Source organism: Leuresthes tenuis, unplaced genomic scaffold (genome assembly GCF_036924035.1).
Source record: "Leuresthes tenuis unplaced genomic scaffold, fLeuTen1.0.hap1 SCAF_16, whole genome shotgun sequence".
In the NCBI taxonomy this organism is placed as follows: Eukaryota; Metazoa; Chordata; class Actinopteri; order Atheriniformes; family Atherinopsidae; genus Leuresthes; species Leuresthes tenuis.
Window position 1 is genome coordinate 24013403 of NW_027325370.1, and position 16612 is coordinate 24030014.

Sequence of the window (16612 nt, forward strand, 5' to 3'; positions counted from 1 at the left end):
ATTTACAGTACACACGAACGCACAACTGTACACAGTGTGTTATGAGTTTGGTCCACATTTCCAATGCAAGCAAAAACATACTCTCAGGTGCTGTTAATGCTACAATACTCCACCTCATTAAAGGGTAAATGTATAATTATTGTACTGATAATGGCCAAATGCATTGAGTTTATATTATTTAATTTCCGTTTGGGATTTGTATACGTTCCCTTTGGGATAAATCGGTTTATCTTTGTTTTTTCTTTTTTTTAATTTAATTAAATTAAAAAGCACTTTTAAGACACCAGAAAGCTGCACACGGTCTGCCATATCCTCTCTTTTTGAGCCCCAATCCATGTTCGAACTTGAGGTGTTTTATTTTGCAAACACAGCAAATCATCCGTCATGACTCCTATAAACATTGTCTGGTTATTTTTGCCTAATATTTTCTTTTCAAACGAGGCCATGGCATATCTTCTATCTGACACATAGCAATACTAAACACCGACCGCTTTAATTGCATATTTTCGCGTAGTAACGTGGAATGCAACGCTAGCGAGCGAGTGCGCGCTCCCGCGTGTAGGGGTATACACATTTTACTGGGGATAAGTACCTCGGCGCGACACCGGACGCGCTTCTTTCCAGAAACAAGATGACTCCTGCGCGCGCTCGTCTGCCGATCTCTGTTGATGCTGCTGTTGTTGCTGTAGGAATGGTAAAGTGACTCATTTGTACTAACATAGTTATTTTCCGGTTCTAACCAGGACTTAAAAATTCTGTTTCTTAGTTAGAAAACCCACAGCAGTGTATCATCGCCCAATAACACGTTCTGCTCTTCTTTTTTTTTCTTTCCTCACCCACTCAAGGACTGCAGCTACGCCGCGTAGGAGGAGCTAGCGGCGTGTTTCCGCTAAGAGCAGGCCGAGACGGTAATCTATGCAGCCGTACTGAGAATTTACAGCGGCAGAGCAGTTGGCAGCTACTACAGGAAATTGTTTAACTCCAATTTGTTTAATCACCGGGGAGCTGTGGTTGTCCTTATCGGGTGGGGAGAAGAAAGAGTGGCGGCTGGACTGTAAGCAATGGAAGCCGAGTTTTTGGATATCGATGAAAACGGGAGCTGGAACGCCATTTATCAGGTAGGAACTCTCGGCAGATCAAGGTGGAAATGAACCACAGGGTGTGTATGTGTGGAGGGGGGGTAGCTGTCAGTTTTAGGCCGAATTGTAGCGAATTCACAACGAGTTGGTGGCAACAAATGTATACACACGCTTCCGATCCACGAACGAGCTTCGCTTTCGATCAATCCCGTCCACGTTGTTGCTGCTCGGACCTATCCGATGATTCATGTGTCTGTCCGGGTCTAAAGCCTGCAGCACGTCCCGACGCGGAGCTGCTCTCAATTGAATCGGTCCGATACAAAAAAACTGTTCCTTGTGGTTTGACTTAAATGTTTTTTTCTATTTTCCTTCAATTGTAAACTGAGATTCTCAATTTCGAATCTCCATTAAATACTGCTAACGGGTCATGCCTCTTTTTAAATGCCTTTTTTTGTGTGTTTATCCACGTCCCACTCGCACACGAGCGAGCCCGTCTCTGATATACACGAGTGAGCACCACCGATGCTCGGAGACAAACCTCACACAGGCAGCCTTTAATGCATTTTTATTTTTTTGTTTCTGTCGCAGGAGATTCGCCAGCAGTCATGTGAACTCCCATGCAAGGTCGCCAAATCACCAGAAAACAAGACTCGGAACCGTTACAGAGATGTCAGCCCATGTAAGTCCCGGTTGTGAAACGTTTGAATGTAAATTCGTGACAGCTTGGACTCCCTGCGTGGTGCTCCACTCCAGAGGTTTTTGGGGTCTGTGATGTTGTGTTCGAATATCATTTTGTAAAAATGTATATCATTTAAAAAAAAACAACAACAACAAAAAAAACCCTCCTTCGTTGCTGACTGTAGGAATAGGTTTGATTCCTTAAAGCTGTTAAAGGAAAAAAAAGTTCTATTCCTGCTTAGTCATCCTTGCACAAACACTTAATTCGGCCGTTGTCGTGTCTTTTTCCATGTAAGAGTGATTGTAGGCTTCAGCTCTGTATTGAAGATGCATTAGTTGATGATATGGAAACAGTCCAGCAGCTGATCTTTGGTGGTTTCCTCTTTTTCACACTATATGAACTATGCAAATTGTTGCAGCTTGGGTTGCAAATGGTTGCCTTTTTTTAAAAAAAAATAAATTCACATTAAAGAAGATGTGAAACTATGGAACCTGAAACTTGTTCGCTATATTTTCACTTTAATATTACTTTGGTGTTGAAGTCTCTTCGTCAGTGTTAAAAGTAAAAATACATACATTTTCATGTTTTTTTTTTGCCTACTTCAGTTGACCACAGCAGAATACGCCTGCAGCTGGGTACAAATGACTACATTAATGCCAGCATAATAACAGCAGAGGAGGCGCAGAGGAACTATATTCTCACTCAGGTAAGCTTGGGGGGAAGATGAAAAAATGACGCTTTTCTGGATAACATTCGTAACCGTTCACAATTATGATGGAAGTGTCTGGTCAACAAACCTTAAGCAAAATACATGGATGGTTTTTAACTGTGTTAATTTATGTTAGATAATGTGGCAAAACCTTGTTTTAAGTCCCTTTCTGCAATATATAGGCTACATAAAGATGTTTGATATTTTTTTTATCTTTTATTTATTGGAAGGGTAACCAAAGTAGTTGACCGGCGTGTTCATATCAATATTACATATAATTAGAAGTATCTGTGATATTACAGAGCGAGCGAGGCCAGCAACATTTAGCTGAGCAAAGAAATGAATAAGTAAGCGTAAGGATCAGCAACCGTTATTAGGACTCTGTGGAGGATTCCTTGCTGTATCCACACTATGAAAAGTTTCAGGGCTGCAGTGTGTGCACACAAACTTAGCTACAGGCCGCTGCTACTTGTAGTCAGAACGTTGGATGTGGAATAAATGGACTTAATATTCACGGCTTTGTGGTCTGGGTCAGTGGGGGGAAGCTGGAGCCTGAATCTGATGCCAGATACCATAGGCCACCCTGACAGGTCTTGTAGATTGTTAGACAGGTGTGGTCCTCATCTTTAGCTCTCTGATGTGTTGCCATGTTACAGTAGGCTGCAAGGCATGTATGAAATGTTTTATTTCTGGTTTATAAATGCTAAATGGGGGACTTTAAAGTAACATATAGTGTTTTATTTCTGTCTTTCCTAAAAGCAGTGCCGTAATGTGCCACTCAACTCTGGTCCATTTTAGTACAATGATGCAGTTTGGTTTATAATGAATTTAAGCCCCCAATCATGCCTGAAACGTAAATATAAATCCTCTCAGTACAACCTTACAGCTAGTTTTCGTTTTCTTTTTTTTTTTTTCAAACATAATAAAACACCTTGGCTAAAACTATGTCCTTCTTGTGCTCGTTAATACTGAGAATAAACACCTTAAATGTCATTCCCTCCAAGGGACCCCTTCAAAACACATGTGGCCACTTCTGGGAGATGGTGTGGGAGCAGAAGACCCGCGGCGTAGTGATGCTGAACCGAATAATAGAGAAAGGATCTGTAAGCATTTCTTTCCTTCCCGTTATTGTAAACCTCTGTCGGACTGTGTCACCGTGCCCAGGAATCTCACTTTTTCTTTTTTGCGCTGTGCAACACGCACCTTCATTTGGTTTTAGATCAAGTGTGCCCAATACTGGCCTCAAAGAGAGGAGAAGGATGCTATCTTTGAAGATACCAACTTCAAGCTCACCCTTGTCTCAGAGGACATCAAATCTTACTACACAGTCCGTCAGCTGGAGTTGGAGAATCTGTCTGTAAGTTGTTTCTCTCCTGAGTTTGGAAAAGGTGACATGGCTTCTGTCTTTTTCTTTTTTTTTTTTAAATAATCTAATTGCACCCTGACCTCAAAAACATATGTGCTATTTTAGTACTAATATAAGACCGAGATGTAGCTCAATCGTGTCCGGCCTCCTTTGTTTTTATTTCAACTTGTGAGTGCTGGAAATGTCTGCAGCTGTGTGTAACGACCATGTAAATGTGGCAGCTCTCGCAGCCCTGGTGGACCTTGATGACACGCTCCTAGTTTAAGCTATTTCCACCTGGGTGCTTTGTTTTGAGCTTGGGAAAAATAATCGCCTCCAGTAGTTTTCGATATGATCTTGATTACAGAACTGAGATGTGAAAAAAACCACACATTTCCCTTTCCCCGCTTCTCAGATCAGTGACATATCAGTTTCACATTTGCTGGAATTGTGTCTCTACTTCGCTGTCGTTTTCATTGCTGTGTGATCATTTAATCTACGCGGTCTTGTAGCTCCGTCGTGGCTCTTGTGCGGCTCACTTTGTTGCACTCGTGTCTTCCCCTGCAGACTCAGGAGACGCGTGAGATTTTACATTTTCACTACACCACCTGGCCTGACTTCGGGGTACCGGAGTCTCCCGCCTCCTTCCTTAACTTCCTCTTCAAGGTGCGAGAGTCGGGGTGTTTGAACTCAGACCAGGGACCAGTGGTGGTGCACTGCAGCGCCGGCATCGGACGCTCTGGGACGTTTTGTCTTGTGGACACCTGCCTTTTGTTGGTTTGTAGAGAACACAGCTATTTGGGACGTTATCAGAGTCGGACGGCGAGCACAAGACTTTCTGTCGTACATGTAAACATTAAAGCCTGCACTGACTGACTGTTTTTTCTGGTTTGTGTAGATGTCCCTTCGTAAAGACCCATCGTCGGTGCGTATTCGGGATGTGCTGCTGGAGATGCGGCGCTATCGAATGGGCTTGATACAGACTGCAGATCAGCTTCGCTTCTCCTACCTGGCTGTCATTGAAGGTGCCAAATACATCAAAGGAGATACGTCTCTGCAGGTGAGTTCCTCTTCTCTTTTTGTTAAGTTACACTTGGTGCATCCTGCTCCCGGTTTAAAAAAACCCCAAAACTTTAAAAAAATGATGTTACAAAACTGCTGTTTTTATTTAAAAAAAAATTTTTCTTTCTTTAAGGAATCATGGAAAGAACTATCAAATGAGGAAGATGATCCTCCAGAGTTCTCCCCTCCACCTCCTCTTCCTCCCCCCAGAGACCCTCACAATGGCAAAGTCGAACCATCTTTTTTCCCGGATAATGTGGAGTTCATCCAACAGATGGAAATCTGCAGTGTGGGGTAATCATCCACATCGCATTTTGAATTTATGTATCAGTCATAACCTGATCGTTATCGTTCTGATCCTTTCGTTAACCTGAGTTTGCGTCAGCTGCGACTTGGTTTTTTGTTGTGTAGCAGCAATAGTTGGGGAAATTCTCTCCAATAGACAGCAGGCGACATGAAGCTCTGAATCTCCATGAACTGCATGTGGTTAAGTTATAATAACGGCATATTTTCTCATCTATTCTTCTTGAGTTTAAGCAGAAACACTGCAGTAGCTCCTCTGTTTGTATTCAGCCCTGGAAGACTTGTAAAATATGTTTGTTTTTTTAAGTGAACCAGTTGGCGTGTTTTAGCATGCTTTTTTGCTGATGAAAGCCCTCATCGTGCACTTACCATCACTGTCTCCACCAGTGTAACTATGTATGTGAGTGAAATCTTGAGGAACATTAAGACACAACATGCTGTTATTTGAACAGTGATGAAGGCAGCGATGTTACATACCTGGTGTCTGAAAAAGACTCGCATGTTGTTTATTTACATCCCACTCAGAGCAGTCAACTGAATCTGGTAACAAGTTTGATTATCTGTACCCTGCTGAGGTGGAGAACTTGTATAAATCTTTACCTTGAACTTTGTATAGCTGTTGCTGACAGCTACTTGGGGCTGTTTGGGGAAAAACCTTTAAATCTCCCAGCTGTTGTATCCATCAAATGCTAAACTGCCCCAAGGAGACTTTTAACTCTTTCCTCTGCTTTACTTTGACATCGTTTCCCCATTCAGGGCCTCACCAGACACGGAGCTCCGACAGAGGAACGTAGCTGCCCCCCTGCCTCCACCTGATAGGACCGATCAGCTGGATGGGCATGTGGGAATCCAAGATCCTACCTCTGAAGCTCTGAACAAATCCCAGCAGCAGCCAGAGACGGAGGAGCTGGAACAGCCTGAGGCAAAGGAAAGCTCTCCTGTGCCGGGGAGGTGGCCCCCCCAACTAACCAACGTGTGCCTGTGCACAGCGCTGGCTCTCAGTGCTTATGCTTGTTATAGAGCCTATTTCCACTGATGTCTGTCCTTCCTCTTCCCTCCCTTTGTTTCCTGTCTCTCCACCAAATGTTGCAAGCTGGACTTGGCTGGCTAATCTGCCTGCTTTGACTCTGCAAGGGAGTGGATTGTTTGACGTTCAGCAGATTCAGGTTCACCCGTTTTAATTTTATGAATGCAGCGAGAGGGGTAGTCGGCTGCCCCTCCTCACCCACCTGACCGTTCTTTCCGTATGCCATTTCGGATGCTCAGGGCCTCAGTTTTTCAGGTGCCACATCCCAAAATATGTGTGCCGACTTAAAACAGACTCGACATAAAACACACATCGCCGTCTGTTAAGGAAAGGGTTTGCATCGGCACTGCTGGTCTGTGAACCAGGACGAATGATGTCTGGCCGTTTGACTTGTATCTTTTTTTTCTTATTTACCAAAATGACACTTGAATGTGTTTTTCCATTTTTAACCTTAAGTCGCGCGTCTGTTAGGATTTCACAGAAACTTTGTTTTGCTTACGCAAACGGAAATAACAGACCCTGAGTTTTTGACCAGCCGGTCTGAAAACACGCTGGTGTCACGGTCTTTATGTCAAACCGAGCAGAAAGAAGAAGTATGTGAAGTTGGGAGAGAAGCAACTCTGTGCCCACTAAATGCATGCAGAGGTGGCCATTGAATTGTTGTCTGTCCTCACTAGTGGTCTGCGTTTGGCTGGTTGAGTACATACGGTATGTGTGTTTTTGTGTATCTGTACATTTGCGTATCTACTTGTGAGTTCAGTCTGCTCAGTGAGAAATATTAATGGAATATTTACAGTAATTGAAATGTGAGATGTAGAATGAGGAATGAGTCTTCACCCCCCCCCAAATAATTATATTAGGGTGCTTCTGCCTGGTTGCTCGAAACTGACACCAGGTCCAAACAAAATGGTGCAGGGTCAGGGTGATACGTTTCCTTCTCAGGTCGCCTGCCATTCTCAAATTAAGATATGAGAGAGGTTATATCACCTGGCTTTAGTTACCGTCCTTAGTCACAGTAGATAAAATGACCTAATATGTAACGTAACCTGATCTGAAGGCAGCTGAAACGAGATGGAAAGCGAGTGAAAGGTGTTCAGTCACGGAGCTGAGACACAAAGTAGTCCACCCCCCCCAAATCTTTTTACCAGCAATAAAAAAAAAAACTCACTAGTGCGTTGACTTTTATGTCGTCAGAATCTGAGTTTGAGCAGGCGAGGAACCAGGGATTTTGAACAAACCAAAAATGAAACACCAGCACAGGTATGAGAACAATACACTGGACTGATTATCCATTGTATGGCCCTGAGCTGGCACTATAGTTTTGTATGATTGTTTTCCTTTCTTTTTTTAATTTTTTTTTTTTTTAGCATGCTGCAGTTGTGAATCAAAAGATTTATCCTAAGAAGAGATTAGTTGAGCTGCTACCATCTGTTTACCTTTGGGACTCGACAAAGTTCATCACTTTGTCTGACAGCTGTACCTTTCTTTAGAATGTATAAATGTCCTCTCCGTGCACACACTCTTATCAAATTTATATATGAATATATATATATATATTTGTGTGTGTGTGTGTGTTCGTCTGAAATCAGGTTTGAATTTGCTGAGTTCTTTTTCTGCCTTTGCAACAGATGAAATCTCAGCGCCCGTGCAGCAGTTGTACCAGTTTTTCATGTTTTTCTATACTTATGCTGAGCTCGAAAAAAACAAACAAAAACATGTACTTTTTTTCATAATTCACATTTATTTTCCTTTTTTTAAATAAAGAAAAAACATTGACTGTTTTGTTGTGTTTTTTTTGTTGTTTTAAACAAAGTTGTCATTAGCCACTTCCTGGGAATTAGTTTTCTTCACAGACTTGATGTATTTTTATCCTGTCAGATCAGTAATGGGTGAGCAGAGAAGGCTTTTATTGGTGATTACACTTCTCATTATTTACATTTATACAAAAGATGAGCTGTCTGGCACAGCAGGGCTGAGAGCCATTGCTTTATCAAGATACCACATAAGCACTAATCGACTGTGTGATATTGGCAAATTCCACTACTACTTATCACAGATACCAGCATCTAGTGCTTCTTTATTAAAGAGAAAGTTTATTTGTACTCTAGACAGCACCTGCCTTGCAATTTCTTTTCATATGTTCTCAATGCAAATTGAGTCAGAAATAATTCCCAAATTTAATAAGGATTAGAAATGGAGCCACAGAGAAAAGTAAACCTTTGTAAATGAACAGCAGAGGACACTGAAGCCTCGCCGCAATGGTGGGTTGGCAAACAAATCCCGGTGGGCAGCTGCAAGTGTGTCAAACTGGTATGTGGAGTCTCTACCTGCTAAAAGTACATTTTAAAAGTCAAGAAAATCACATATTTCAGGAGGCTTCTGTGTAACTGTGAGGTTTAATAAATAAACACGTATGTGTGGTTTGCCGCAGAAGTCCTTTGAGAGCTGAGGACATCTTTCCAGTGCTGTGACAGGAAAAGCTACTTGCAACAGACCTGACGGGTTTCTAGTCCAGGATGTCAGACATCTACACAAAGCACCGAATGCAATAAATAAATAGTATTGTTTTCTTGACATCTGTTAAGAATGTAAGAGATTAACTAAGTTCAGGCTGCTTCTGTGGGTTTAATGAGTTATTGGAATTCTTAATAAAATGCCAGACAAGTCCTCGATGTTCAGCAATCGTGCAGCCTTAAGCTTGCTTGTTGAATCAGTGAACATTCATGAGACTTTGGCAAATATTTATACCAGATATGTTTGTTCTCAACACTGACAATCTTTCTTTAAAGTGTTGCAGAAAACGTGTTAAGCTGCCTTCCAAAGATGCAGAGTAGGGTGTGATGTTAATAACGACCACCAGGTGGTGCTGTGGTACTAATGTTCGCGTCTGTGAATTACAAGGCTTTGGCCCACTTTCCTGTTTTCTCCATTGTACATGGACACCTCAGTTTATGTTGTATTGGCAGTGTATCAGAGCTAAGAGCATTACTCTGTTAGTTCAACATACACTGCCCAGTTTTATATTTCAATATACATATATGTACATACATGTGTGTGTGTGTGTGTTTTAAATCAGGTTTGAATTTTAAGTTCTTTTTCTGCCCCTGCAACAGATGAAATTTCAGCACCTGTGCAGCAATTGTACTAGTTTTTAAATAAAAATATATTTTTCAGATTTAAAGGGGTTACTGAGACTGGATACCACAAAAAAATGTCTCTCTTTTAATTCAATAGCTCACTTCAGAAAATGTCCTTTACCTTGAAAAAGCTGGACTTTAAATTCCAATATTTATTCTGGACACTCTCAAACAGTCATCACTGATAAACACTTTTTTTATTGTTTGTATACCGTGTCCAAACTATTTCATTAAACACGGCTTGAGAGAGTTTATGTTTATTTTAGAGTAAAGACTAACATTGACAGGCAGTGAGCTCTAAAAGAAAGACGAATATGTCCAAAGACACATGCATTGCTTGAAGAAACTTCACCACACGGGTGTAGTACAGATGATTTGGCAACAGTCTTGGCGAGAGCTTCCTGTTTGGGAAATAAGACGGAGGCAATGGTACGTGCTGTACAAGAATGTGACTTAAGCAGAGTGAGTAATAGCACTCCCAGCCAACGCTCTGCTGATGTCAAAACTACCAGCAAGACAGAACATGCTGCTTTAGGAAAACTACAATCAAGGTGTAACCAGGAGGCGGAAGTCACTTCAAAACCACTGCTGTTTCTTGTGAAACTTATGATGTGACGGAGTCGTCATGACTCATGTTGCCCGCGGTAAAAAGAATTGTCAATTTGTAAATGGGAACATATTAAGCGAGGATAAGTCAGTTCAAATGTATGTAAGTCATCTAGCAGGTCACCATAAAGAAATGGTTGACTTTTGTGAGAATTTTGTATGACAAAAGTGGTTTGAATGAATTTCAAAAGAGCACTGGGAGTTACTCGACAGTCTCCCCTAACTCAGACTAAGCTTGCACAGTGCTGAGTCCACATTCACAGTCAGCCAAAAAGGACATCTGCCCTGCTGACTCTTCCAGCATGTGTCCTCAGTTTAGTTATTAACCTGGAACTTCCCAATAGCTGTCCTCTGTGTGGGTGGGTGGGACCATCATTGCCTGTAAGTCTCATTTGTAGCCTGCAGATAATTTTCAGAGGGAGGCCTGCAGGGATCAGGAAATTCCTGAATGTGAGGAGCGCCAGGTCTTTCCAAGTGTGACTCTGCAAAGTCTGAGTCAACTCATGCTGCAGTGCTGTACAATGGAAGCTCAATGAAACTGAGTTTGTTGATGCATTGCCAAGTATACCGTGTCTCTTCATGCTCTTTTCAACACTTCAGAAAGCCAGTGGTGAGCGTTAGCTGTCAGTATCCACCAGATGAAACATAATCAGTGCATTTACTCAGGTTTAATGCTTTTTTGTTGGTTCGGAGACAAATCTGATTGCAGTTATTTTTCACATTTACACTTGGTATAAAATCAGAAGTTTGTAAAATCACACATTTACAAGTGTAGTTTTGGAAGTTACACTTACTTTCTTTGTTGCAAGAGTTGGATAAGAACACTGCTGTCTGTGATATCAGTCCAAAGGTACCAGCGTGTATTAAGCTCACTGATTAACATGTTATATCCTTCCAACTAGACATTGTCCTGTGAGTTAGATTGAAAAGGCTGACAGACCTATTATGTCTGCACAGACTGATTGTCGTAATTGATACAACCAGAACAATAGTGAGCTGAAGTTTGTAACCATTGAATAAAGCCAGATTTGTTGTTTCCAATCTTTGTGTGCAGTTTTCTTCCCTTTAAGATTAAACCAGTGATCCGTAACTTTTTTGTTTACGACCTTTCAATAAGAAGTCACTAAAAACTTGTCTAATTGACACCTCTCACCGATAAAAGAGACTGACAATTGGAGGGTCAACAGTTTGAACCCAAGTTACATCAGTCCATGTGCTTATCTGTGTGTAGAGAAATGCACTCAATTTATAGAATAAAAAGGGTCGCATGAATGAGTCAACATCACAAGTAAAGTGAGAGGACTGGGCTAAACTGTATGTAGTAGTCTGCAGTAGCTCCACACTGAGCAGCCACAGCTATTAATTGCATAAAAAGCATCAGAACTGACACTAATAATGCGATGAGGTTTCAGTCACAGGGTGCGTTTTTCTGCAAAACAAGCAGCTTGATTATTTTTGACTCGAATGGAAAAGCACGGTGCTGCTGTCGGAGGCTGATGTCTCACTCGTGAGCAGTTCCTGTTCCTGTTCCTGTCTCTGACTTGGTTGCTGCTGTTCAGGACCAACCGTCACACAAACACGCACGCACATCGCTGTGACATATACCATCGACTGTCATAACTAAGGTCATGCATGTAGGTCAGAGCGTAAATACTGAGAGTTAGGAGCTGGTGCTTCCCCTCTCAATGCTCCCGCATCCTCTCGCTGTACGCTGCACAGACTGATGACGTCGACGTATAGTCCACATGTAAACAAAGCTGGCCGGCGCAGCTAACCACAGATGTCATCACTGTGTTTTTTGGTTTATTGTTGATGTTGATTCCTTAAAGCAGAGACAGAACAGGGCAACTAATTGTTGCATATTATGTTATGACTTGAAATTTCTAATGCACCACAAAATTAGTGGTGGAGACACACACACACTAATCCCATGTTTGTTTAAAAAAATTGGCAATTAGGTGAAGGGTAAATTGCGTTGAACGTGAGGATGGGCACATAGTTAAACCTGTGTGGGTGTGAATATTTTCATTGTTGCCATTCACATTCAACACTCCCTACTTCCTGTTGAGTAATCTGAACAAGTCAAAGCCCACACATTGCTAAGTACAATCATATAGAACTGCTTTGTCTGTGATTTCATGAGTGTAAAACTGAAAATGTATGGTATCATTTTTTTTTATCTTTTCTGTTACAGTAAGTCAGATGCAAGTGTGTAATTTTACAAATATTCATCCATGGGCTGTTACATCAAATCAAGATCAGAGAAGATCAGTCTTCCCAAAGTGTTATCTCTCTCTTACTGGTTTAAATTTATAGCTGTGCCCACTCAGGAGGAGTTACCATTTTGAAATTTCTCTTGTTATTTTTGCACAGCAGCCAACAGTATATTTTGGTCCAATGGATGAAAGAGTAAAAATGGATAAAAATGTACAAGTTGCAGCAGCTGCCTTTCTTATGCATGACAGTTGGAGAAAGCAAGTGTTCAGTACAGCGGAGGATAGATTTTCACTTCCATAATAATCACAATATTCAAGGCCTGGTTGTCAAAATAAAACAGGATGTTTAACTCCACAGCGGTGTCTGGTAATCTAGGAAAGTTTTGGAGCAGTGCTTTGAGGAACAGAGTACTGGAATGAACTTTCAGTATTGGTAAAACTTTGACACCTTGAAGGACTTGTACGAATTGTCTCTTCTCTTTTCATGTAATAGGTGGCAGAGTAAAGAAAAAACTGAAGGTTGATTCTTTTCTGCTGTTGGGGGCAGTTTGCTGCCGGGGTTAAGGACCAGCTGTCCCCTCAGTTGAAGGGGTGACTACAAATCTCCTTTATCCAATTATTCAAAAGAAAAAAAAGAAAAAAAGGCTCAGCTTGATTTTATTTGAGTATGTATGTGTGTTTTTTTAATGTGCTTCTTTACACCCCTGCTCAACTACATCTCAGAAATAACTATATAGTTTACTCATATTTATCTGACAGCTACAGGTTTACATGATATACATACAGTGCAATTAATTTCCCATGTAAATGACCTAGTAAAACATTATATAATAGATGAAACTACCTTACAGCACATAAAGTCATCATTTTGGGAGGATGCCAATCTAAAACATTAAAAAAAGTATACGTCTGTGATGCCTGCTCCTCCTCAGCGTTGCCAGCATACTGATCACCGGTTCCGACACTACAATTCCCAGGATTCCTCTGTTCCTGTGATCATTGTCTGCACCTGTGTCCTCGTCACTATCCTCCTGTGTTGTACCTGTCATCCCTCTACTTATACCCAGTGTTCACCCAGCTTCCTTGTGTAGTCTTGTTATGTGATGTCTCAAGTATTTACCCTAAGAGTAAACTCTTTGAATAGGTACAACTAGCGTTTGTGTACAGCAAATATTGTTTCGGCCTGACAACGTCCCACTAAGCGCATCTGAATTATGAATCCTATACTCCATCAGACACAATCTAATACTGTTAAAGTGGACTTTTGAAAAAAATTGTATTTGGATATTCCTGCATGTCACATTAGTATTAGTAAGTAACCTATGCGAGAATGTCTTCTACCACCTCCTTGTATCAGTGAATGTCATATTTTGGTCAAATTACAATGTCGAACATTTGAAAAGAGAAAACACTTATTTTTTTCGAGATCCCAAGAATATTCTTTGAGGCCTTTGAAATTGTGCAGGATTTTCTTCTTTAACAGTGACAAAATCTTCAAAGTGTTCTGGAGCTGTTGACCGCTCCGCGTCCTTTCAGACTGAGAATGCATTGAAATGAAACGCCACCCAGACACGAATGTTGCTCTGCTAATTAAGTCAGCGTTCCTTGTGCAAGGATGGTCTGCTGTTACACAAGACCAGGGCAGTGATACTTGCTGTGTAGTGACCGCAAGTTGCTTCTGCACGTCAGTTTTGTGTTTTCACAGTCATCTACAGCAAAATAGCAGAAGTGAACCAAGATGTTGAAATCTTGGTTCACTTCAAGACAGATCATGTTCTGGTTCGTTTACCGTATCTCAGGCTATCTGTCTTCCCGTTACAACCCATGGACCGGACATCCTGTGTGCCTTTCACTTAACAAGGGAACTGGAATTAAAGAAGAAAAATCACAGAGTTAAAATCATCCACAAACTTCTCTGTTTTACATGTGGCAAGAAAAGATGACAAGGGTGTGGCTACCTCTAATCAACTGTTTGAGTAGTTAGGGTACGGCTTTAACATTAAGATGCAGAGAATTTGGGAATTGCGTCATCTACAATACCTACTATCATTTAAAGATTCAGATAATCCAGAAAGAAATTCTATTTAATTCACGCACAAGACAGAACACCAAAACTACTTGGCCATGATCTTCGGGCCCTCAGCTGAAACTATCAGAAACAGATGTGATTGCAGTGGAAGTCACCGCATGGACTCAGGTACTGTTCTAAAAAAGCCTTGTCAGTGAGAAGTTTGTTATTGCATCCAGAGATGCGAGTTAAAAGTCTGCTATGCAATGAAAAAAATATGCAAGAGAAATATCCAAAAATGCTGCTTTCTCTGGGCCTTTAAAAGCGGACTGACAAATTAAGTTTGAAATTCTCTTTGGAAATCATGACTGCTGCGTCCTTCAGACCAAAGCATCTGAGATCGGATATAGGTGCTTAGTGTGCGTGGCACTGCTAACTTGCACCATTATTGCTGAATGATATGTCATTTTCAAAAAACGCCTTGCTAATTTCAGCAGTCAGGGAGCTCAGTTGGCCTGGCTGCAGTCCAGACCTGTCATCCACTGTCATCCAACACGCTGACAGCTGTGACAGAATACAAAACAAAACACAACAAATTAGTATCGAACAACGAGGAGCGGCTTAATCCTATACAAAGCAAGTATCGGGAAGGATTTTGCTTTCAAAAACTACAGTAGTTAGTCTACTCAGCTCACAGCCGAGTGTTGATAAAAAAAACAGAGGGCCATGCAGCCCAGAAGTAAACACACCCCTATCCCATTTCTCAGTTTCAGAGTTTGACGTTATCATTATTTCGACATCATTGTATTCTGTTTTCTACTCAAATTGTGCACATTCTTTCTTCTTTTTTTCTATTATAAATGGATAAAATGTTTTTACAATGATGTCAAATTCCAACCATGAAGATGTAAACAAATACCCCTTAAATAGTCTTCAGCTTGTACATTTCTGTTCAGTATCTAACACTCCTTAGAGGACTATAAAATGACTCTTTCAGTGAAAATGACTGATCAACGGAGAGTAAAGGAAAGCTTCTCAAAAGAGGAAGTTATTATTATCATTGGTTTTAGCTTGGTCAGTGAGGCAACATTATGAAATTTCCTGCACAACCTGTACCGATTTAAAGATGAAGGATCCTGGAAGGTGGAGCAAACGACACAACTGGCCACCCGTTTTTCAAACTTTGAACGGTAAACATCCAAAAGTTGACCCCCAGTCGGCTGTCGGTTCAACACCAACAAATTTTCATCTGAATATGTGGCACTAAAGGACAAACGAACCTGAAAAAGCCGGCAGGTCGTCTGTGGTGTGAAATGGCAAAAATGATCGGGCATAAAACACCTGAGAAAAGCGTCAGTTAACACACTCTCAGTGACAGGACAACTGAGAGGGAAAATGTTTGATGATTAATCATGTATATAGGTATGAAAAATAAAAAGTACAACTGTAAGAGTGGATGGTGGCATTGACATTGTGCAAGAGACTGCTGTCAACAGGTCGGAAATGCTTCACCGCACGATGAGAGCAAACATTTAGAAGTGGATCCAAACCACACCAGCAACAATGCCATCCATCATATTAGAGACATCCTCTAACTGTTGGGGTCAAGGGTTCAGCATATTCCTTTAATTTATTACCCATCTATAGCTTTACTCCAAATATATCAACATAACTAACAGAAAATAATACATTTGTACCATGTTATCATCGACAGGTGTTGCGATGTGTTTTGTAACTGAGTTAATCATGACGGGTAACATGAGGCAACTGCGCTTACCACATCTGTCAAACCTACAACAGTGAAATATTGCAAAGCACCACCCTGGTACAGCACATAACAAAGCATCATATAGATTAACCTGTTGATTAATTTTTTACGGATCGTTTGGTTTTGTTTTTTTCTGTGTTTTTCCCAGAGTTTGAAGCAAATCTTCTTTCATCCAAAAATCAAAAACATTCAGTTTCTATTCAGCGTAACATGATTTAGAAACACTAAATCTTGATATTTACGAAGCTGGAAGGAGCCAAGGTTTGACATTTTTTTTGCTTAAAAATGACTGGAAATACATATCCAATAGTAAGTTAAGGGTTAGATGGCATTTATTTAGACACTGTGTTCCTGAACAACCACAACAGTGTATGTATTGTTTTGAGGAACAACTCCAAACATACTAACATGACTCAGAGTCGGAAAAGTTTCTTCCATTTCACAACTGGTACAACTTGGACAATTGGATGACAGGTATGCGTGTTTGTGCGTGTGTGTGTTTGTATTGCTTTATCGGAGGAGTTTTTAACAGACCATTTGGAGGGACTCTGATGCAACGAGGAGTTTACCGACAGACACATCCCATTGCCAGTAAGTTGTGGAAAAGGGGCCGGACTAAACTTTGAAGAAAAGAGGTCATCCTGTGTGGGAATTTCCCTCTGGCCTGTCAGGG

At 41.1% G+C, this 16612-nt stretch overlaps 1 protein-coding gene across 1 annotated transcript; it reads left to right on the forward strand.

The window, feature by feature from the left end:
- The first annotated feature begins 584 nt into the window (after positions 1-584).
- ptpn1 (protein tyrosine phosphatase non-receptor type 1) lies at positions 585-7178 on the forward strand. Its single transcript, XM_072366979.1, has 10 exons — positions 585-694; positions 846-1118; positions 1668-1758; positions 2364-2464; positions 3472-3570; positions 3687-3824; positions 4380-4589; positions 4711-4872; positions 5008-5168; positions 5934-7178. Exons 2-10 carry the CDS (start codon positions 1062-1064, stop codon positions 6211-6213), a joined length of 1299 nt encoding a protein of 432 aa, XP_072223080.1. The 5' UTR covers positions 585-694; positions 846-1061; the 3' UTR covers positions 6214-7178.
- The last annotated feature ends 9434 nt before the right edge of the window (positions 7179-16612 follow it).